General features: G+C 34.2%; 1 protein-coding gene and 1 long non-coding RNA gene across 28 annotated transcripts in view; one reads left to right on the top strand and one right to left on the bottom strand.

Moving 5' to 3' along the window:
- Positions 1 to 25,049, bottom strand: part of LOC116433269 (uncharacterized) — a 115,038-nt gene that overhangs the window by 19,613 nt on the left and 70,376 nt on the right. For 14 of the 27 annotated variants that reach the window (XM_076366510.1, XM_076366500.1, XM_076366505.1 and 11 more), the window contains 8 exons: positions 24,542 to 24,715; positions 22,368 to 23,574; positions 20,635 to 21,547; positions 17,737 to 18,110; positions 16,413 to 16,563; positions 15,781 to 16,006; positions 13,576 to 13,741; positions 3,691 to 3,820 (listed from right to left, as the gene is read on the bottom strand). In XM_076366510.1, the coding sequence (XP_076222625.1) occupies positions 3,691 to 3,820; positions 13,576 to 13,741; positions 15,781 to 16,006; positions 16,413 to 16,563; positions 17,737 to 18,110; positions 20,635 to 21,547; positions 22,368 to 23,574; positions 24,542 to 24,715 (3,341 nt within the window). The other 13 variants (XR_012998334.1, XR_012998336.1, XR_012998335.1 and 10 more) reach the window with 13 other exon arrangements.
- Positions 666 to 25,049, top strand: part of LOC143174422 (uncharacterized) — a 94,749-nt gene continuing 70,365 nt past the window's right edge. Inside the window, exons 1-2 of the long non-coding RNA XR_012998359.1 lie at positions 666 to 971; positions 2,497 to 2,801. This is a non-coding gene — a long non-coding RNA (uncharacterized LOC143174422). The remainder of the gene's footprint in view (positions 972 to 2,496; positions 2,802 to 25,049) is intronic.

Raw genomic sequence — 25,049 nt, 5'->3', positions numbered from 1 at the left:
GTATCAAGAGTATCAAATGTATCAAATGTATCAAAAGTATCAAATGTATCAAAAGTATCAAATGTATCAAAAGTATCAAAAGTATCAAAAGTATCAAAAGTATCAAAAGTATCAAAAGTATCAAAAGTATCAGTAGTGTCGATACTGTCGCTAGTATCAAAAGTATTACCAGCGTCACTAGTATCACTAGTATCAATGATATCGCTAGTATCACTAGTATCGCTAGTATCACTAGTATCGCTAGTATCAATGATATAACTAGTATCACTAGTATCACTAGTATCATATGTATTGAAAGTGTCAACGGTGTAAACAATATCAAAAGTGTCACAAGTATCAAAAGTATCAAAAGTATCTCAAATAAAATACTATTCTTCCATCATCAATAACTATAGTATGATAAAAAAAATCATAGCGACAAAATGAAAAACAATTCATTAATCAGTTCCAATCAATTCCATCGTCATCAAAACATTTCAGTCAACCCTTTTACCATTCTAAACAAACAGAAACCACCGACAAACCACGACTCATTTAAAATCTCGCAACCGACCCTGACTTAATTTCGACGTTTAATTTCAGACCGTTGGTAACAAGGTTCCCGTAATTTCCTCTTTCAACGCAAACTAGAACTCGTTACGTCAGTTTTCGACATTCCACACATCGAAACTAGTCGCGCATTTTCGGAAATATTGAAACCAGCAGCTGTCAGTTTTCGTCTAATTTGGTCCGAACCGGCCGCGATCGCGAGCCATTCGACTGAAGTTTTACGGCGAAAAATTCGCGGAATTCGTTAATGCTTCCCACTCGCACCGCTGGCGTTCCCTTCCGGCTGCGGTGACAGATATACTTTAATGAGTCCTGCCGCAAGCTAGAAATACACCGGGCCCTCTGTTTATACGGGAGTCTGTTTCGTATGGATTCGTTTTGCGCGAATGGAAACGGTTATTTTGTTGAGTGATTTTTTGCAAGTATGATGTAATAGTGAGATTTCAGTTTTCTGAGCATGAATTTTCTTAATTTTCTTCAATAATTTTTAACCTAACCTAACCTAAAGATTTCAATTTTCTGAATTTTCTTTAGTAATTTTCTGCAACTGTGATGTAACCTAGATTTCAATTTTCTGGAGATGAATTTTCTTAATTTCCTTTAATAATTTTCGTGAACTATGATATAACCTAGATTTCAATTTTCTAGAGATGAATTTCCTTAATTTTATTTAGTAATTTTCTACAACTGTGATGTAACCTAGATTTCAATTTCCTGGAGATAAACGTTCTTAATTTTCTTTACTAATTTTCTATAATTATGATGTAACCTAAAATTTTCAATTCCCTAGTTGGATTTTCTCAATTTCCTTTTAATCCTTTATATAAGTTATACTGACTCAAGTGATCATCATTTCTTAAACTTATCACATTAAACAGTCAAAATAGTAAAGAATATTAAATTAGAGTAGTATTAAATATCAGCATGAATTTTCAAAAATCCTTCTACAAATCCAGAAGTATAAAACTGTTGCAGAAAATAAGTGCAAAAACTATTTCCAATCTTTCAATTAAAATAATCACTACTCAGTCATTCTTTAAATGCTTGCATTCCAAAGTAATTACACTAGGAAAGAGAGATAGTTCATTTAAGGGTTCAAGTGGCAATTACGTTAATTGCTGTCTAGAACTCTATTATTACCTTTGACAATTAGTACCTTTTATAGTGTCTTAGTAATATAGAGCAACAAAATGTAAAATAATAAAAGAAATCAATGTCAAATGTTGAAAAAAGAAATAATAATTGCTGAATATAATTTTCATAATTATCCATTTTGTAAAAGCTAATAAGGAACTAATCTAATAATGACACTTAACTAATAAATAAACTAAACTTAATTAAAATAATAAAAGAAATCAATGTCAAACATTGAAAGAAGAAATAATAATTTCTGAATGCATAAAAATTATCCATTTTGCAAATACTAATAAGGAACTAATCTAATAATGACAATTAACTAATAAATTAACTAAACTTAATTAAAATAATAAAAAGAATACATGTCAAACGTTTCAAAAGGAACTAATAATTGCTGAATATAATTTTTATAATTATCCATTTTGCAAAAACTAATAAGGAACTGATCATTAACGTGGAATAATAATTCTTTTGTAATTATAGGTTTCTTAGACTTCTTACAAGTGCATGATATTATTGCACACTTGTGCAAAGACACAAGGCTAGCCAGACAGTGAACCTTGACCCATGGATAAACATGTGATTAGCATAAATGTTGTTAGAAAAAAAATAATCTCTCGTCTAATCTACATAAATTATTTTTAACACAAAAAGTTAATAACCATTTATCGTCAGGATCATTAAAGATTGAAACGACAACTGGTTGTTTATTTATGCAGAAGCAATGAATCATGTGATTTAATTTCAGTTCAGTGTAGCGACAGTTTTGTTGAATACTTATTTATCAAATTGTTATTTATCTTTGTTTAGGTACTTTGCTGTGTGTATTTTAATCTTCTTATGTCTTGTGTTTTTTGATTGGAGTCTCGTGTTTATTTGTTAATGTAAAATCAAGTGAATCAAGTGAATCAAGTGAATCAAGTGAACCAAGAGAATCAAGGGACTCAAATGAATTAAGAGAATTAACTGACTCAAATGACTCAAGAGAATCAACTGACTCAAATGACTCAAGTGAATCAAGTGACTCAAGTGATTCAAGAGACTCAAGAGAATCAACTGACTCAACTAACTCAACTGATTCAAATGATTCAAGTGAATCGACTACAGCAAGTAGGGTAAGTCAATTTTTATAAATCAAGTAGATCAAGTAAATCAAGTAAATCAAGTAAATCAAGTAAATCAAGTAAATCAAGTAGATCAAGTAAACCAAGTAAATCAAGTAGATCAAGCAAATCAAGTTTGCAGTACTTTCCACAGTACTGCATATTCCCTAGTAACTAACACAAACGAAAATCAACTAAAATAAATAAAATAAACAAATAACCCCAAGAACCAATACCAGTTCACAAGACTTTCCACAGTATCACATTTAAAACGTTCCAAAACGTCTAAATCCTTAACTTAACAACATTCCCAATATCAACCCCTGGCACTCAAATATCTTTCATCAAATATCATCATTTATCAAAAATATAAAAAAAATATTAAAATTCTTTTTCAAATTTACTTAAACAAAAAGTCATACTCAAATCACTGAAGTCACTCTTTTACTCTAATAATTCATATATTGATACAAGACTCAATATTAAATATCAAACTTCATTTTCCGGGGCCGTATCAAGTGGTGCCCCTTTTAACCACCTAATTTGACACAGCAAAAGTTGAATATTTACTATTTTAAATTAAACTTTCTATTACAATATGAATTTAAATAAAATAGCTTTGTTGCTCAATTTATCTGTGAATTATTATCAATTAATAATATTAATTATAATAATATTAATATCAATTAATTATAGTATTTAATATTAACCATAATAATATTAATATCAGTTAATTATAATATTTAATATTAATTATAATAATATTAATATCAATTATTTATCGTGAATTATTTATCCTTAAATTTCAAACAATGTTCAAATAATTTCCACCGAAAAATCTCCGAGTGCAAGGGTTAATACCCCATAGGAAACACCATGAAAGAGCTCGCAGCGTACTCACGTTATCATTTTGGAGCAGACTGTAGGAATTGTTCGAAGGTCCGGGACTGGGCGACGTGAGTTCCGAAAGTTTGCTGGGGGACAGCTTCTCGCTGTTCCCGCCCTCCGCGCCGTCGCTGCTGCCGCTGCCGCTGAAAGTGCAACGCCATTATTTCGATTGTCTCCTGATGGCTATCGGAACTATCGGACAGCCACATTTTCAGGAATGTTACGTTTGCATCGCGCTGAGGATGCAAGTGAGAACCACTCTGCTCGAGTAATTTTTCCTCGCGGGAATGGGAATTCGCGAATGCTGGAACCCACCGTTGGATATCTTAAAATGGGGAACATGTGGTTTAGATAGCTTTCCTTGTAGTTGAGAATCTATAGGGTGTCAAAAGTTGTTTTGTTGAGATTGGAAATGGTAAAAATGGCATTGGGAGAAATGAAATGAGTTTAGAGATGGCTTCTTTATATTGGCGAATCTATAGGGTGTCTCGAGTTATTTTGTTGAGATTAGAAATGGTAAAAATGGCACTAGGTAAAATGAAATGAGTGGTTTACAGATAGCTTCTTTATATTGGCGAATCTATAGGGTGTCTCGAGTTGTTTTGTCGAGATTGGAAATGGAAAAAATGGCACCAGCTAAAATATAAGAGGTTCCAAATAGTGATCTAGGTTCCATTCCTCAGTTTTCGTGCGTAATATGTTCTCGGATTAATTGAATACTAATACTCGTAATTATAATAATTAATATTGTATTATTAATAACGTTGTAATTAATGAACAGTTAATCGAGTACTAACATTAATGATCATTGTATCATTAATTAATGAACATTATTAATAAGGGATTACCGTTTGTCTTTCACTTAAGTCACTCTTCCCAATTCGTATTGTTTAAATTTAATTTATTTACCACGAACCAACGTTACCGATAATTAAAATATCTTTCAAATATTACATAACGTTATAAACGTTTCACTTGAATATTATAACGAACGCTCGAAGAAACTAAATGTAACCTATCGTCACAATTTTTCGGATTACATATTAATCCTATTAAATGTTCAGTACAGTTAAATCATCGAATATTTCAAACGATATCAAAAATAAACAATCTCACTTATTCCAAAGAATTTCAAAAACATTCGATAAACACCTGAAGGAACCTAACCTAACCTATCCTCACTTCCACCAACCATTACGTAATTAATCCTCTGAAATTCCCGGCAGTCCGACTGTTAACACGTTGAATGCCATGGGGGTCACCGGTGACCCCCAACAAAATCGAATTACTATAGTTCACACTAAGAAAAATACTCGAAATGGAAAGTATATAATATTAAATCATTCGATTGAATTGCATTATTATTATTGCACATTTTCGTCATCATCGACATCATCATCGACATCATCATCGTCATCATCGTCATCATCGTCATCATCGTCATCATCGTCATCATCGTCATCGTCGTCATCGTCGTCATCGTCGTCATCGTCGTCATCGTCGTCATCGTCGTCATCGTCGTCATCGTCGTCATCATCGTCGTCATCGTCGTCATCGTCGTCATCGTCGTCATCGTCGTCATCATCGTCATCGTCGTCATCATCGTCATCGTCGTCATTGTTATTGTCATTTCACGTTAATCTAGTCGAGTGTCACCACATCAGCTAACATTATCTATAATACAGAAATGTTTTCAAATAATCATCGTTTAATTGAGTGAACCATAGTAATTTGATTTTTCACCGGTGACCCCCATGGCAGTCAACGCGTTAAACGATGATTATTCGAAAACATCTCTATATCATAAATAATACTACCTAATTCGATGACATTCAACCAGACGAACGTGTAACAATCATGATGCAATTCAATCGAATGATTTAATATTATATTCCTCCACTTTGTGTATTTCGCTCTATGAAATCATTCAACGTGTTAACGTGTCCTTCAACACTAAAACTACCGTATCAAAATGACTGGTTTCGATTTTTTTGATTAACAATCATCGATATCTTCGAAATGATTTTGAAAATAAATAGTTTCATTACTATAACGAATGTCCGAAGAAACTGAGAAAAATCTATTGTTACAATTTTTACAGGAATCGCATATTAATCGCATTAAATTCTCGGTAGTTCCAGTGTTAACGGTGTACACCGAACGTTCGGTTTCGCGCACATTCGGCGAACTTCAGGTCCCGGCAGAAAAACACGATCGCGGATGGCTCTCCTAGCCGGCGCGCGGATCGGCACTACCGGCGAGGCCGTGGCCGCGCCAGGTATTATTAAAACCTAACAAGTACAAAGTGACTCGGTCGACCGGTTCGACGGTGCCACCCAGCATAGTATTTAACTCTTCTATAATGTTCAGCGTGGCCGACGACACTCTTCCCGGTCCCGTTGCTATGGCAACGTTGGCCTTGACCTCCAACAACGGGGTCATCTTTTTCACTCGGGCTGCTCGTTTTGCTGTGGCCACGGACGGGCTCGCTGGGAGCTCTCGAGGTGGGATCGGGTGTGGTGGTGTTGGGTTCATGCGAGAGTGCGGGGACTTTTCTCACCCCTACCATCGAATGTTTGGTAGTTCGATTGAAAAATCAGTGAATATTTCAAATGATTTCAAAAATAAATTTGAATGTACCAAATGATTTTGAAAATAAACAATTTTACTTAAACATTACAATGAATGTTTGCAGAAACTAAACCTAATCTATTGTTACAATTTTTATGGGGATTGCAAATTAATAATATTAAATGCTCAGTAAGCTCAAAATAAATAAATTTCATTGCAAATCAATAAATTAATTGATTATCCATAATATCCTCTAACCTCCATCAATCTACTAACTCCTTCAATCGAAATAAATAAATTTTACTGCAAATCAATAAATTATATTTCATTGTAAATCAATAAATGAAATTTCATTGCAAATCAATAAATTAAATTTCATTTGTTTCATTCGAACCGAAAGAGACATCCAATTGGCAAAAAATTGAGCCACAATTGAGGAAACTTAATTAAATAATAAATTTAGTACAACAATAAAATCCTCTGTCATTCCCCAAGGAAAAATTCAATTTCATATATTTAATCTTTGAAATAAAATTAATTAACAATACTCTAACCTCCATCCATCCAATAAATAAACTTCATTGCAAATCAATAAATTAATTAATAATCTATAACATCCTCTAACCTCCATCAACTCTTCAACAATGTGCTCTTGCAATACACTTCCTCTACCACAATCACATTAACATTTCGCTCTTTCAATAATACAATAAATAACCTTATAACAATATTAAAAACATCTAATAAACCTAATAAAGTAAATTTCACCGCAAATAAACAAAATCTCATGTCCCCCATCCCAAAACAAACCATCCACTGGGGAAACCATAGATACCAATGGGAACTCACAAGCAACCGGGGCAAAGTTCTCGCGAGCGTTTTTCCATCGGCCGGTAACAATACTCGCAGAGCCAGTCCTTGCTCGTGACGTAGCAACGGTTGCTGGTGAGCAGAGTGACCAGATTGCAGCCCGTGACCCGAATCTCGTTGAGAACGCTCGCGCCCGCCTCCCTCGCGTTCATCCTTCTGCGTTATCGACGCCCCGTTACGCCCTTCGCTCGGCGCACGTGACCCTTCCATCGGCCGGCAGGAGTCCTCGCGAGCGTGGCGCCGCCTCGGGACGGCCCGCGTCCGTTCGTCCTTTCACGTCAGTCTCGATGTCACCGCGTCCACGAACGGTGAATATTTTCATTTTTTTTTAGGTTAGTGGAATTTTTGCACTGTTATTAAATGTTTAATATGTTGAGTGATGGTCACCGGTGACTGATTTTGTTGCTTGAAGAGATTGGAATTGTGAGATTTAAAAATGATAACAATAAGAGTATGAATTTATTCTTAATGTTAATGATAATGATAAGAGTATGAATTTATTCTTGATGTTAATGATAATAATAAGAGTATGAATTTATTCTTAATGTTAATGTTAATGATGAGAGTATGAATTTATTCTTAATGTTAATGATAATAAATAATATAAATTTATTTTTAGTGTTTCATTAATTATCCTATTTTCTATAAATTGATTGAAATGAAAAAATTGAAATGTATTGGTAGTATTTTATGATGATGAGTAGATAAGAGTGGGATGAGGTTTGATGACAGTTGGTGGAAATATTTGATGATGAATGGAGAATAATGTAAGGATTGATGACTATTGGGTAGTGAAAATATTTGATGATGGAAATGAGTGGAGAAGAATGAGATGTGAAGATTGATGACTGTAGTTATAAGGATATTGATGACTACTAAAAATATTAAATGTAAATAAGTGAACAACAATGTTATGTAAGGACTCTGATGAAATAATTAATAATTCTTCCTATTTACCCTTGATACGAGCAAATAAGTGTTATGTAAGACGTTCAAGATTCTCGTGGCGCTTAACGTGTTAAGATACTTGGGATATGTGTCACCACACGAATTACGTCGTTGTTGGAACTAATAATTTGCACACTTTCACATTTTATTTTATTGTTACTTGAGCCTGGTGGGTGGGTTGATCATGCATTTATAGGTTAGGAATGAAATTTTTTTATTTGTTCACTTGTTGTTATTTGAGTTTATATGTAAAATGTTATTTATATTAATAGCATTTATATGGATTATTTTTTAAAATGTTATTTATATTAATAACATTTATATGGATTATTTTTTTTATTGGGTATTTAATTATTTAAAATTTGTTAGTTGTTGGGAATTTTTGTGTGTTGTATATAGAATATTAATTAAATTAATATAATGGAATTATTTATTGACTGGAGTGAATTAAATTTTATATAGATTATTTGTTTTATTGTGTATTTAATTATTCTGGATTATTTAAAATTTGTTGATTGCTGTGAGTTTTTGCTCCATTAATTATTACTAATTCATTAATTCATTAATTATTATTAATTCATTAATCATTATTACTTCATTAATTATAATTAATACATTGATAATTATTAATTCTAATTCATTAATCACTATTGATTGATTAATTCATTAATCACAATTAATTCATTAATACATTAATTATCATTAATACATTAATTATCATTAATTCGTTAATTATCATTAATTCTTTAATTATTATTAATTCATTAATTAATATTAATCCATCAATGATTATTAATTCATTAATTAATATTAATCCATCAATGATTATTAATTCATTAATTAATATTAATCCATTAATTAATATTAATCCATCAATTATTATTAATTCATTAATTATTATTAATTCATTAATTATTATTAATTCATTAATTCACATTCACTCATCACTCATAAACGTCCAAATCACTAGACGTTCAGAAATAACGTTCAATTCCCGACCGTTCCACGAACATCCAGTCGAAGAACCAAGATGTCCGTTACAGTTCACCGGTATTAAATCATCACAGTGATTTCACGAATCCGAAGATTACCGCGATGCGTCGCGGTGCTCGCCGATTACGCTTCTTTCGTCATCGGCCGGTCACCTAGACTTTCTACCTCGCCCCACCCCTCGATAAATCACGAAACTCGCACGGGACACTTTTACGAGTGCCGCCTATCAAATAAATCAATCTCCCGGCCGCTTGTTACATCGTGTTCATTCCACGCTTCCATGTGCGCCTTGTTTTCATTTCACTCGCGGCGTAGCATCGACATTCAGCGAACACTGTGCAAATGTACACTCGCGATTGCGCTCGTCCGGCGCGGTGACATTTCACTCTTGCGACGACGGGTTAACGGTGACACTGTATCCAAGAAGGTAAAGTTTGAAAATTACTGCAAGTGAAATTTTCTTTGATGCAGGTTTAATCTTCTCATAATTAGTGTCAGTGAATTTCTGAGATTCTGCCGAGTAAAATGATCCCAAACACGATAGGAATCGGACTACTTTTACACAACCTAGTGTAATTCACGAAATTAAGGCCCGTTTCCATGAAATCGAAAAACTAGTTCGATTCCTATCGTGTTTGTACTCATTTTAATCAGTACGATCGCAGTAATTCACTAGTACTATGTTTGAGAAGGTAAACTTAAAATTCCTGCACTTGAAATTTTCTTCACTGCATGTTTAATCTTACTTTCTCAGTCATAGTACCGTTAGAATGTTAAGATCCTCCCGATTGAAATGAGCCCAAACACGACATAAATCAGAGGAGTTTTAAATTTCATGGAAATCAGCCTTTAATTCCGTTAATTACACTAACTTGCGTAAAACTAGTCCGATCCCCATCGTGTTTGTACTCATTTTACTCAGTGCAATCTGAGCAATCCACTGGCACTACATTCAACAAGATAAAGTCAAAGTTATCACTTCAATTCTGCAATACTTAAAATGCATGATTTCAAAAAATCATCTCTACATAGACTCAAATGTTCAACACCGCTCATAAATTCAAACACTACATTCAAATCATTCATCATCACAATGATGATGACTATACCATTCCCATCCGCGAACGTGTCATTAAACACTACACTTCAAAATTCCTGTACAAAATCACCGACCAAGGGTCACCTCTCGAGTGCAAAGGGTCAACAACTCCAGATTTCCACGTGACACTACCACAAACCCCACACACAACACACAACGTTCATGATACCCGCGAGTCGCACTTGGAACGATCCGCAATCTTATCGCACGTATCGCGGTTCGCAGCGACACGAATGCTCGCCAGGATTTCCCGGTCTAGAGTGATGAACCGTTTCCACCGGGGGCCGCGAGGCAGCTAGAGGCCCGGCCGGAGAGGTCAGCGCGGGAAGGCGGCTAGCGCGCAACAGATACCGTATCGCCTGATAAGCGCATCCCACCCAGAGTGGCCGAGCAGCTGGAGGAGCTCTGATAAAAGCGTTTTATTGCCGGTACCGTAATCAGCCGGGCAATCTGCGATCGTCGCCGGTGATTCGGACACGCGCGCCTCCACTTTCTCGCGGGACCAAGGCTGATGTACATGTATAGGCTTTCAGTGGCGGCTGGTGTGTAGACCAGTGTTTGCCAACCTTTTTTCTGCCATGTACCAAGTCTTAATGAAATTCTTGTGCGCCCCTATTGACGTATATGTAATTTTTAATATTTTTTGTAATATTCTTGTGATATTTATTACTATGTTTCTATAATGTTTATTGTAATGTTTTTGTAATATTTATTACAATATTTCTATAATATTATATTATTTTTCTAATATTTATTGTAATATTTTTCTAATTTTTATTGTAATATTTATTATAAGATTTTTCTAACATTTATTACAATATTTTTATAATATTTATTACATGCAAACAATTTTTCTCTTCTTTCAATATATTATTAATAACAAAGTGATTATACTAATCACAGGTCAGAAATAAATCATAAGGCAAGAGGTTAAATTTTATCATTTTCTTAGGTCAAATCAAATGGCGACTGACAGGCGCCTCTCGAGTGCAAAGGGTAACCCTTCGCGGACGAACTTCGACATTTCGAGATGAAATTATAAATTTTAAAATTTTTAATTTTAATTCCTCGAACAGCAACAGATCATCACGTAATTTGCGTTTTTATATTAATTACAACACGTGGAATATTCGGTTTTCATTAACACGTTGAATGCCACGGGTCACCGGTAACCCACCCATGATTATTCGAAAGCATTTCTGCATTAAAAATAATGCTAGCTAATGCGGCAAAATTGTAATATAATATCAATTACAATTTATATAAATTAATTACAATCTACATAAATTAATTATAATCTATAAAAATCAATTATGATCTATATAAATTAATTATAATTTATATGATAAATTCAAAGTACTCATTTACTTTTTCCTTGTTTTTTATACGAAATTATTCTTCAATGCAATTTTGGCCTTTACCACTTGAGAAGCTGTCGCAGGGTCATTCGTGACCCATACTGAAATTCTCGTTTATAAAGAGGCTCTTCCAATTTGACAATTTATAGTTTCTTACACAAATTAAATTCCCAACTATCCACAATAACACGTAATTTTTATTTAAACAAATTAAATATTTGTTTGTTCGATGCCAATTGAAACCCTCGTCACGAGTCCGATGTTGTAGGACAAGGGGTCAATGATAATTACAGTAAGTATATAATTATGTGCCATTAATTGAATTTGGCGAATAATTAATTAGTTCATAAATAATTAACGACCACGGGCAGCTAAATAATTAAATGGAAAGTTGCTCAAAAGTCAAGTGGGTCGCGAGAGTTATTCTAAATGCTTGGCCGCCATACCGGGGAGTCCATAAAATATTACTCCCGTCGGTATCAGGTTTTCCTTGATCCGCTGCAGTCGAATGGGAACTATCGCGGCTGGACATTCTTTTCGCTCATATATTCCGTAGAATGTAAACCTGAAGTATTCATCTGGAATCTGTCGTTGAAGTCCGAGTGCCGATCATTCTTTGCATTCGATTGGCGGTGTTACCACGCGATGTACCGGGTGGGACAAACATACGGTACGACTATTGCAATACAGGGTGAAAAATTTAAATTGTTTAAAAATGATGAATTTTTGTATTTTTATGTTGCATTCTACTGGTGGATTTTACAAGACTATATACCGGGTGGTGACAAATAAATGGTACAACTATTGCAATACAGGGTGAAAAATTAAATTTTAATAAAATGACATATTCTTGTATTTTCATTTTGCAATTACATTGTGCAAACAAATTTGAACTTTTCTTGTGTCTTGCTTTTTATAAACATTTAATGATAATCAATATTCAATATTTTCATTCTCTATAGATCATCAATTCATTTTTAAAAATAATAATAAGTGAAATTAATAATAATGAATATCTTAATCTTCAAGAATAAAAGTATAAAAGACTGAGTTATTTATAGGATGATTGATATAATAATGGGGTTTTCCTATACTTCTTTTTATTTTTAAAAATTAAGATAAACTTTGGAGAAAGTTTGGACTTGTTTTGATCGAAGAAGATAAGATTAAACATGCAGTGAAGAAAATTTCAATTGGTAAGTTTAACTTTATATTCTCAAATATAGTACCAGTGAATTCCTGAGATTGTGCCGATTAAAATGAGTCCAAACACGATAGGAATCGGACTAGTTTTACTGATTTCATGTAATAAACGAAATTAAAGGCTCGTTTTCATGAAATCGAAAAACTCGTCAGATTCCCATCGTGTTTGGACTCATTTTAATCAGGAGAATCTCAACATTCCATCGGTACTACGATTGAGAATAATTTACTTGAGAATAATTTTAACAATAATTCAGCTTACGCTAAAATAATTAAATATAGTTATTCTTTACTGTAAAAAGAGGTTTTATCCATAGAAAATAACCGTAAATTATTCTTGTTCACGTTGGAACTGAAATCCACTTAGTAAAGTGAAAATATTTACCCAGCAATGTCATTATAAACTGTTAATTAGGGGTGGACGAATAATGTCCAATTTTTCGTGGAACATGTTTGGTAATCATACTCTACGCCTATATTTGAACAAACTGTGGACTTTGTGTGATGTAACCTTAGTGGTCATAATCAAACACGTCTTATCTGTATTCGATTACAGATTTTTATTATCTTATTTAATATTATTTAAAAAATTTCCCATTTTTATCCCTTTTTTCAATATATTTTCATAATTTTAATACATAATTCCTTAAATGTAATTTTACCAAGAATATTAATTTATTTCTGTAAGATGTATATAAGAACGAAATAAATATTTATTAACTTTTTAAATTTGATTAATTGTTTATTTAATTTGTATAGCTCTTTTAACTTTATTAGAACGTAAATTATTAAGATTAATTCAATGTTGAGTTGGGACGAATCTCAATGCACTCAAGATAAATGACGTGTGACTCACCTTTCTGTTGGCCCAGTTGAATAGCTCGATGACTCCTCGCCAGATTCGACACTGTTGAACGATGTGCAGTTCATCTTCCTTTCTTCCCACTGTGACCGAACTTCGTCTTGCACTCTTCTTTTCAGTTCCTCGACCCTTCGCCTTTCTTCGGAAATTACTTGGCTGCCTGTAACAAATGGAAAATTTTGTTCATCGTTAAAAATTCGGTTGATAATTTTGTGCAATGATTTTGCTTTGCTACTTGATGTACTTGATGTAATGAGAATTAATATAATTATGGAAATTAAAGGTTCGTTTCCATCGAACTGACAAAATTAGTAAAAAAAATTAATTAACAAATTTTCAATTGCAATGATTTTAACTTTATATTCTCAAACGTAATGCCAGTGAATTCCTGAGATTGTGCCGATTAAAATGAGTCCAAACGCGATAGGAATCGGACTACTTTTACCAATTCAATATAATTGACGAAAATAAAGGCTCGTCTCTATGAAATCGAAAACTAGTCCGATTCCTATCGTGTTTGGACTCATTTTACTCGGGATAATCTCGACAATCTACTGGCACTACGCTTGAGGCAGTAATACTGATATTAATGAAATTGATATATTCTCTATTACATGTTTAGAATTACAGTCGTTTTAGCCTTACCTTCTCCAACGTGATACCAGCGAATTTCTGAGATCGCGCCGATTAAAATGAGCCCAAACACGATGGGAATCGGACTACTTTTACAGATTTAATGTATTTAACGCAATTAAAGGCTCGTTTCCATGAAATCGAAAAACTAGTCCGATCCACGTCGTGTTTGGACTCATTTTAATCAGGAGAATCTCAACATTCCATTGATACTATGATTGAGAAGGTAAGGTTAAAATTATTGCAATTGGAATTAAGTTTGTACTGTTTAAATAAATTCTGTCGACGTATATTCTCCAATTAAATAATCCTACATCTATGAATTAAATAATAAACCAACATTTTTTAATTATATGTATTTTAATGAATAATGATCCTGTATTTTTGAATGACAAAATTCGATTAGTTTCAGCATATTAAAAATGAAGGTTTTATTAATTAAGGTTATGAAATTGAAATGAGTACTACTTATTCATCATTTCCTTTCACTGTTTGAATATTCTACATGATACAACGAGATTACAAATCATTAATCCTCAGGGACTTTTATTTATAATCGTACACTGGCCACATGGCTATTAAGCAATAAATTCAGTTAATTATATATGTATATAGGTGAGATAATAAACATTCTTTAGTATCTAGTTCGCCATATAAAAATCTAAATATTATAAATGTTATAATATAACCTTTTAAGAAATCACTGAACTTGTATATAAGTATATTAAAGTTATTGTTAAAATGATTGTAGAATGAAACAATGAAAAATAAAGGATTGAAAATAAAATTATAATGACAGTCCCTTGATAAGCATTGCAAATCGTTTATAAAGAATGTGAATTAATTGTACGTTTACTTAGAATTTAATTAAAATTTTCCTTGTACAAATATAAAAATCAATATGACCACAACAATTAATAATGTATTTTTTAATACCACTTTTCTAAATCCATGGAATATTACATTGCAAGAGCAATAAATTGCAATAAAAAAAATGTGAATATAGAAAAAACAAGTAATTCAAAGAATTTTCTACAGGAAAGTACGTAGAACGATGAAAGATAAAAGTATAAGATTCTAAGTACCACTAAGGAACAGATAACATAGAACAGACACACGTACAGTGATTAAGAAATCTAGTCGCAAGGAAGAATATGAAAAATGAATGAGTTTTAGATAAGATTGCTCAAGATAGTAAAGTAAATACAAATTACAAGGCACATTCCATAAGTTTGTACGAATTATAAACTATTTTCATTATAATCAGTAATTAAACATTCATTAATCCTACACCACTAATCTCCAATCAGAATAAAAATCACATTTACTGTTTATGTATTACATTCATTTGTCATTTCCTGAAAAATGGTTAACGTTTGACCAGATCAATTACTACCTTTATCTTATAATTTGTTCTATAACTTTGAAAGTAAATTATTTCATCTGTTTCAAAACAGTAAAGTCTATGTTTCTTTTATAATTTTCATACTACAATGAAAAACTATCAGTGAAAATAATCTAGTTTAGTGATGTGTGGTTAATGAAAAAGATATAAACAAATATTACCTTGTTTTGCTAAATGAAGCTGTCGATTTCTTTCAATTTCTTTGAGAGATTCGATAGTCTTCCTGCCTAAGCTGCCCTGATTGTTGACAATAGGTGAGTCTGTGGTGACCCTTGAGATCCTGTCAAAGTCCTCCCTGCTAGGGGATCGTTTCTCTTCAGAGTTCTCGCACGAATTCTGTGCTAATTTCGTTAATTCGTCGTTTATCGCTCTAACTCGGTTTCGACCCTGTAACATAAACATTAAATTGACAGAGGTTAAACAGAGTATAATTTTGACATAAATTTTGTGAACTGTAAATTGTTGATTTCTTGTACTAATTACTGTTTGATATTTCTTTAAAGAAAATATATACGTAGAAGTATTTGATTTGCAAGAGTGAAATTAATTGGCAGAATATCATCGAAGAAAAATATTCTGAAACGGATAAACGTTCATTGTAACCAATTCGAAGACCAACGCAGTCTAAATTATATATTAATTATGCTAATATCTTTAACGGAGAAAGAAGAATTACCTCTTTCTGTAATTTTTACTTTGTTATTAAACCATTAAATCTAAAAATCTAGGGACTATGGTTTACAACAGTTTCGTTGAATTCTATCCATGCAATGAGACGAATAAATTTACTAACTTCTTCCAACCGTTTCAAATGCGCCAGTTTCTGTCTCTCGAGGCTCCTCGCGTCTTTAGTCGCTGTGCTTTTCGCTTCGGATCTCTGCGACTCCAAATGGTTCAGTCGAGCCTTCCTCGTTTCAATCTTTGCCGTCAGCTCGCTCAAGTATCTGCGAATAATATTATCAGTATAAAAATCATGAAATGTCCAGTAACGTTTAATAATAATTTCATTAATAATCTATTAATCTAATCAATAATAATCTACTAAATACTGTTCAATTAACAATAATCTACTAAATACTGTTCAATTAACAATAATCTACTAAATACTGTTCAATTAATAATAATCTACTAAATACTATCTAACTAATAAAGATTTAATTAATAATCTGCTAAATATTATCCAATCAATAATATTCTACTAAATACTGTTTAATTCATAATAAACTAATTAATAATTTACTAAACATGGTCTACTTAATAGTAATCTGATTAATAGTCTACTGGATATTTTCTAATCAATAATAACCTAATTAATAATCTACTAAAAATTACCTAATTAATAATCTACTAAGTACTACCCAATTTATAGTAACATCATTAATAATATACTAAATGCTATCTAATCAATAATAATCTAATTTACTAAATATGATTATAATCAATAATAATCTACTTAATAATATAATAAATATTATATAATTAATAACCTACTAAATAGTATATAATTAATAATGTACTATATACTATCAAATTTCATTAATAATCTAATAGATACTACCTAGTAAATAATAATCTAATTAATAATTTACTGGGTACTTTCTAATCAATGATAATCTAATTAATAATCTACTAGATAGTATCCAATTAATAATAATCTCATTAATAATCTATCATTATACACATTTAATCAAATAGCAATATATATTTAATCAAATTGCAATATATAATTAATCAAGTTGCAATATATATTTAATCAAATTGCAATACATAATTAATCAAATTGCAATATATAATTAATCAAGATATGCAATCAATCAAACTGCAATATATAATTAATCAGTATATACATTTAATCAAATTGCAATATAAAATTAATCAAGATATACATTTAATCAAATATAATATAAATTATATATTGCAATCAAGATATATATTTAATCAAATTGCAATATATAATATTAATTATATATTCAATCAAATTGCAATATACAGTATCAATTATATAACTAATCAACATACATATTCAACCAAACACCAACACAACCAATCAAACCCCACCTCCATCCCCACCTCAAACCACAACACACCAATCCACCCTCACTCAGCCAAAGCTTCACCTCTGCAGCTCCTCCCTGGTCGCCAGCTTGCTCGCCTCCTCCTCGAGGTGGTGGAACTCCAGATCCTCGAACGCCTTCCGCTCCGCCTCCAGCGCGTCCTGCTGCGCGGCGAGCTTCTCGGCCACGCCCACCTGCGCTGGCTCGTCCGCGGCGTTCGCGAGCTCCTCCTCCAGGCGGCCGCACGCCTGCTGCGCCCGTTGGACCCGCAGCTTCGCCTCCGCCTGCAGGTTCGCCTGCGCCGCGTTGTCTTCCGCCATTTGCCGCTCGAGCTCGTTTATCCGCATCTGCACCTTGATCTTCTCGCCCTCATCTTGATTCAGTTTCAGGGACTCCGACTCGTACTCCGCGGACAACAGCGCCTTCTCCAGCTCCAGCTGTTGGGATAGTGAAAATTAGAACAGGCTTACTATTGTTATTATTGTTATTGTCGTTGTTGTTAAATTATTGATGCGAATGATGGCTGAAGATGAACATTTTAGGGATTGTAGTGCATTTGTTTGTTTATTGTTGAGTAATACATTGAAGGAAAATGACGAAAGAGTTTTAATAAGATTTAAAAAATAAATTAAAATTAAATAAATTAAAATTAATTTAAGAAATAAATAATTTAACAAGAGAGCAATGATTTTGAAACTAAAAGTGTGGGGCAATGGGTCAATATTGTCATTATTATTGTTATTAATTCATTGCCGTCCATTTTAGGGACTGTGATGCATTTGTTTGTTTATTGTTAAGTAATATATTGAAGGGAAATGATGTGAGAGATTTAGATAATATTTAAGTTGATTTTGGGTATGATTTTTCATGATCTGAATAAGTCAAAATAAATTAAAATTTATATAGTTGTCCATTTTAGGGACTGTAGTGCATTTAATGTTAACACCAAGAGAATTGCTGTTCATTAAAAATCATTATCATCATTAAACATTCATAAAAATTTACTTCAAACTACTAGTAATAAAAAAACTAGTAATTTACCTGTTCATGTTAATTGACTTGAAAGAACTAGTAATTTACTTATTAATATTAATTTAGTTGAAACTATTAGTAATTTACCTATTACTATTAATTTATTTGTAATTATTATTAATTGACCCATTACTATTAATTTACTTGTAATTATTAGTAAATGACGTATCACTTATCAATTTACTTATAATTATTAGTAATTCACCTATTAATTGACCTACTAATTTACCTATTAATTGACCTACTAATTTACCTATTAATTGAAATAATTCACCTACTAATTGACCTACTAATTTACCTATCAATTAAAAATAATAATTAGCAATTTACCTATTAGTACTAATTTATTTTAATTAGTAATATAATTAAAGTAATATATAATTAGTAATTAATTAGAGTAATTACCAGTATTTTAGCTATTAATATTAACTGTCTTCTAATTACTACTAATTCACCGATTAACATTAATTACCTCCTAATCACCAATTAAAAAAATGTCGAATTCCCAACAAACAAGTGGCGTCATCTGAAGACGAAGCAAATATTTATTTAATTACCTGCTCTAAATACAGAAGCTTGAGGAGTTTAGCTTTCGAAACGAACACTTTCATCTTACGACACCGAGACGTTGTTAAATTTTCAGGAAATGTTCGACGCACGCGCGACGGAAGACAACTGGATGCGTAAGCGGCCAAAGGATTGCTGATAAAACGGGTAGGGACTTATCAGGAAATGCAAAAACCAAAACAAATATTAACTCCGAGACAAACTCAGATAAGGAGACGGGACTCGTGCTGTCGATTATCTTTAGCATCGAGCAAATTTGTACCTTGAAACTCGAAGTGAAAACAACAGAGATAGAAAGTAGTACTTTGGAAATAGCAAAACTGAAACTGATTAATTTGGAATAAAAAAAACCTTATTAAATCTTCAAAAATAATATACAATTTTCAATTTTTAAGATTCTACTTTGGAAATAACAAAACTGAAACTGATTACTTTAGAATAAGCAAATCCTTATTAAATCTTCAAGGATAATATACAATTTTCAATTTTAAAAATATAAAAAAATATATTACTGATCAGTTTTAATATATTGATGTATAGCTGCTGACGTAGTTCTATGGCATTTAAAATTCAATAGCTGCTAGTTCTTGCTGACGTCCAAGTCCACGTCATCTTATATTGACAATGAGATAATTTTACATTTTATATTTACTGGGACTTCATTCTTCAGATTTATGATTAGAATAGCTGTTTGAAAAAGTGATATGACTATCTGTACTTCATTATATGTCCATTATGAAATGTAATTTCTGTATAATGTAGTAATATATATGATAAATAATATAATAATTTAATTTTAATTTCATTTTATGTCCATTATTAAACTGACAATTAGATATTACTTTATTATCATGCTATAGTAAGTTGGTTGTTAAACCAAACTATATACTAAAACTATATACCTTCTCAAATGTAGTACCAGTCAATTGCTGAGATTGTGCCGATTAAAATGAGTGCAAACACGATAGGAATCGAACTAATTTTACCGATTTCATGTAATTAATCAAATTAAAGGTTGGTTTTCATGAAATCGTAAAACTGGGTCGATTCCCATCGTGTTTGGACTCATTCTAACGAGAAAAAACTCAGCAATCCATCAGTACTACACCCCAGAAGATAAGATTAAAATTCCAACAATTAAAATTTTCTCCATTGCAAGTTTCCTTTCCTCTACAAACCAGTGATCAACAAATTCATTCCAAACCTACTCAATTAAAATTTACCCGAGCAGACTTCCTATAACTTAACCGACAATCACCTCACACGATCCACGAACCTCTCTACTAATCTCCTCCTCCTGAATCTTAATATCAGCTGAATTAAAAAAATTTCCCGAGCAGATTACCCTCACCCCACACGAACCTCTCTACTGATCTCCTCCTCCTGAATCTCAATATCCGCGACGCTCCTCTTCAGCGCGTCCATGTTCCCCAGAATATGGAGCTTCTCGTTCTGCAGGAACTCGATGTACTTCCTCCTGTCCTCCTCCTCGAGCTCCTTCCTCTCCTTGTCCGCCTTCGCCTCGTTCGACTTCGCGTTGTCCATCTCGGAGTTGTTCTTCTTCGGGATCATGCATATCTCCTTGGACTTGGAGAGCATCGACAGCTGCTCGATGGCCTCGAGAAGGTCGTCGTTCGATATCGCGAGCTTGTTCTCGATCATCTCGCATGAGTTCGCCGGCTGGCCGTTCTTCTTTGGTATGGAATGATTCTGATTGTTCTGGCCGGTCGGCGGGACCGCCACGTTCTCGTATAGGCTGACGTTGCCGGCCGAGTTCTCGTAGCTGCGCGCGTTGTTCGGCTGGGCGCTGATCCGCGCGCCGTTCAGCTGGATCGTCCCGTACGCGGACGACTCCTTGCCCTCGTTGTAACCGTTGTTATTGTTATTGTTTAACGGTGAGTGCTCGATCGTCGCGGTCTCGTAGCCCGGGCCACGTGCCTGCGAGATCGAGCCGGAGAAACTGTAGTCCCCGTTGCCAAGCACGTTCGGCCACTTCATCGATTGATTGTTGTTCGGCGTGGTTTGATGATGATTTTGGCTGCTCGTTTGACTATCTGGTTGTTGAGTCGCCAGGCGCCGATTGCCTGGAGAGTTGCCGTTCTGGAAGATCACCTTCGAGTTCTGCACGCATACGTTCTCGTACGACGTGGAATTCGACTGCTTGCTCGTGTCGAAGGAGAAGTGCGACTGCGTTTTCGACGGGCTCCTGGGGCTATCGAACGGCGAGTTGTAGCCGAGCCTCTTGTCGCGGGGCAGCGAGCCGTTGGTTTTGATTCTAAGGGGTGAAAGGGGGTTGTTAGAATTGTGAGTTTGTTTTGGGTGGAGGTGGTTTTGAAGGTTGGAGTGGTTTGTGATTGATCTGTTGGCACGTTTGAGAAGGTGAATATGCAGTGAAGAGAATTTCTTCTTAAATATAGTGTCAGTGGATTGCTGAGATCGCGCTGATTAAAATGAGTACCAACATGATGGGTGTCGGACTAGTTTTTCAATTTCATGTAAACGAACCTTTAGTTTCGTTAATTATGGTAAGTTGGTAAAAGTAGTCCGATTTATGTCGTGTTTGGACTCATTTTAATCAGCAGAATCTCAGCAATTCACTGGCACTATGTTTGAGAAGGTAAGATTAAAATTAACAATTGAAATTTTTTTATTGCACGAGTATATTCAATGCGTGCGGCATTGCTTTGATGTCATTAATTTCAATCTTACTTTCTCAAACATGGTACTGGTTGTTGTGATCAGTCTCAAACTACATCAAGGGGTTAAGGGTCACATGACATTCATTCCTCCAACCATCCGAACACTCAAACTCCTCATATTCACATTTGCCAATCACAACTGTCACTGACTCTCAATATCCCCATTATCCCAAAACATTCTCATCACAAATCCCAAACTACGTCAAAAGGTTATAGGTCACATGACATTCATTCCTCCAACCATTGGAACACTCAAACTCCTGATATTCACATTTGCCACATCACAACTGTCACTGACTCTCAATATCTCCATTATCCCAAAACATTCTCATCACGAGTCTCACACTACGTCAACAGGTTGAAGGTCAATCACAGTACACCCTCCCAGACGTCTACCTATTAGGCTGCCTCGGCTTCTCAGCAGCACTCTGCCTCTCATACTCTGCACACATGGCAAGAATCTCCTCCAGCCTCATCTTCTCCTGCCGCTCCACCTCCTGCTCCCTCAGCCTCTCCTCCTGCGCCAGCTTCCTCCTGCTCTCTGCCTCCCTGCGCTTATTCTCAGCCTCCACCTGCCTCTCCCTCAGCTCCTCCAACGAACAACTCTCAGTACTGAGCGTGGGACTCTTCACTCTGCCAAAGCTCCTCTTAGGATCATTGTACTTTGGGTTCCGGTTGAATGCTGGACTTGGTGGCTGGATCCTCTTGATATTCGGGTTGGACCCAAAGCCCTGTCCACTGACATTCCGCAAGCTCCCATTGTTATTGCTACAAATACTGGGATTCGAGCCAAACTTCTCCAACTGAAGATACTCAGTAGTGGTCGTCTTAGTAACAATCAAGCTCTGGCTCATGTCATAGTCCCTCAGGTTTGCGTCTTCCAAGTCTGACCTTTGGCACGTCAGGCTCCTGGACATCAGGTCTCCTTGGCTTCCTGTGCTCTTCGCACTCTGATTACTCTGAGGACTCTGATTATTCTCATTGTTCTCTCTGTAATAAGGCTTGTAGCTCTTCAGATAAGACTCAGCCGCAGAGTACATTTGAATTTGATTGGGCGTGTTGGATCTAGGTCTGGATTCTCTCTGACGGTTCTCATCAGTACAATGATTCGGAGAGAAGCAGCCAGACGTGTTCAAGAAGGATGGAGGCGAATTGAAGGACGGTGTGTTGGAGCGGCTTCTTTCTAGATTGGTTAGGTTCTGTAACGGAGAGTTGTTGTTGTTGTTGTTTTTTAGGGAGATTAGACTGGATGACCTAGAGTGGCCTAGGATCTGGTCTGCTGGGACGTTGGTGGTGATGGCGCCTGCTGGGAACACCTTTGGAGAGACGCAGTTGTTCCTGTTCTGCTTTGACAGCATCTCGAACTTGGTGAGCTTGCCCAGGAACCCTATCTCATCGTCTGAGCAAGAGTTGCGTGGGGATTTCCTGGGGGCTACGGGGGGTTTTCGTTCCAGGGGATAGTTCTCCTGGCTGCTGTCCGGCAGGAGGAAGCTTATGGGCGCCATTGAGATTCTGGAGTGTGGCAGGACTGATCTCAGTTGCTTCGCTTCTGCTGGGTGGTTGAAACGCATGTAGTTGGACCTGCCGATTGACAGCATGCAGCCTGGAAAAAGTGATGGGGTTAGCAAAGGGTGTTTGGTGAGGTTTTGGTGAGGTTACTTTGTTGTTTTGAGATGGATATTGATTGATAATGATTTTATGTAAATAGTGATTGTTAATAAATTGATGTAAATATTGATTGTTGGACAATAATATTGATTGTTTTGGTGAGGTTAACTTTGCAATTTTGAGTATTCTCTGCTATGTTTTAGGAGAATTCTTTATTTTTCATTTGGGAAATTATATTCATTGTGCTTTACTTTCTTGTGTTCTGCAGTTAGATTAGTATGATGATTTTGAACGATTTGGAAATTATCTTGTACATTTGTGGAGATGCAGGATATTTTTTAAAATTCTGTTCAGTTTTGTTTTGTAGCAACAGTTTATGTAGTGTTTATTTGTGGTTTCAAAACACCTCAAAATAAACACTTGTTCCATAAACACAATAAATAAAAAAACTACAAGAAAATATACATTTCCCAAGGAAAATTCAAAATCCAGAACCAGAGAAAGACTTCCCAACATTTAAATATTGCCACAATATTATATTGTCATAATATTTATAAAAATAATACATTAAATTTAATAATACATTAATAATACATTACAAACCATAAACACAATAAACAAAAAAAATTCCCAGAAAAACAGGTTTCTAAAAAAAAACTTCAAAATACCAATATTTAAATATTGCCATAATATTATATTGTCATAATATTTATAAAAATAATACATTACAAAACACCATAAAATAAAATAAACATTTGTCCCATAAACACAATGAGTAAAAAAGCTCCCACAAAACCATGTTTCCCAAGCCAACTGTGTACTCCCATGGGTTACCCCATAACACCACAAACCGATCAACACATCAAACCTGTCAAACCGAAACCCACAAGCTCGGCCTGACCAAAAAGTGGCTTCTCGAGGAGCCACGGACCCGTGCATTCGTATTTGAGTCAAGGTCTCACCTTGAGCGAGTCTCACTGGCGAATTTATCGGTACACCATCGACTGCCGTGCTTCCATTTATGGGGTGAAGAGTGACCACGCCGTTATTGTTTTCAATCGCGCAATGAATGGACTCGACGTTCGTGCCAACCACGGAAATGTCCGCCTCTCGGCTGGACCCGAGGATCACCTTGCCTGGAAGCAAAAAGATAAATAAATATATTAAATAATAAATGTAAATATTGATTCAGTTGGATTCTTCGTTGCGATTTAAGTAGAACCATGGACGATTCTGTGATTGGGTTTATGGTGTGGAGTGAAGTGTTGACAGTGTTATTGCCAATGGTACCAATGGTACAACATTGTTATATTATTTTTTGGTTAGGAAATTGGGTAAGAGATTTTTTAATTTATAATGTTTGCTGATACTGGGGTTTCTTTAGTAGTTTTATTATTTATTATTTTATTATTATTATATTCTATATATTTTGTATTCTATACATTTTATGTTTGATATATTTTATATTTG

Source organism: Nomia melanderi, chromosome 1 (assembly GCF_051020985.1).
Source record: "Nomia melanderi isolate GNS246 chromosome 1, iyNomMela1, whole genome shotgun sequence".
Taxonomy (NCBI): domain Eukaryota; kingdom Metazoa; phylum Arthropoda; class Insecta; order Hymenoptera; family Halictidae; genus Nomia; species Nomia melanderi.
This window is presented reverse-complemented; position numbering and strand designations above follow the sequence as displayed.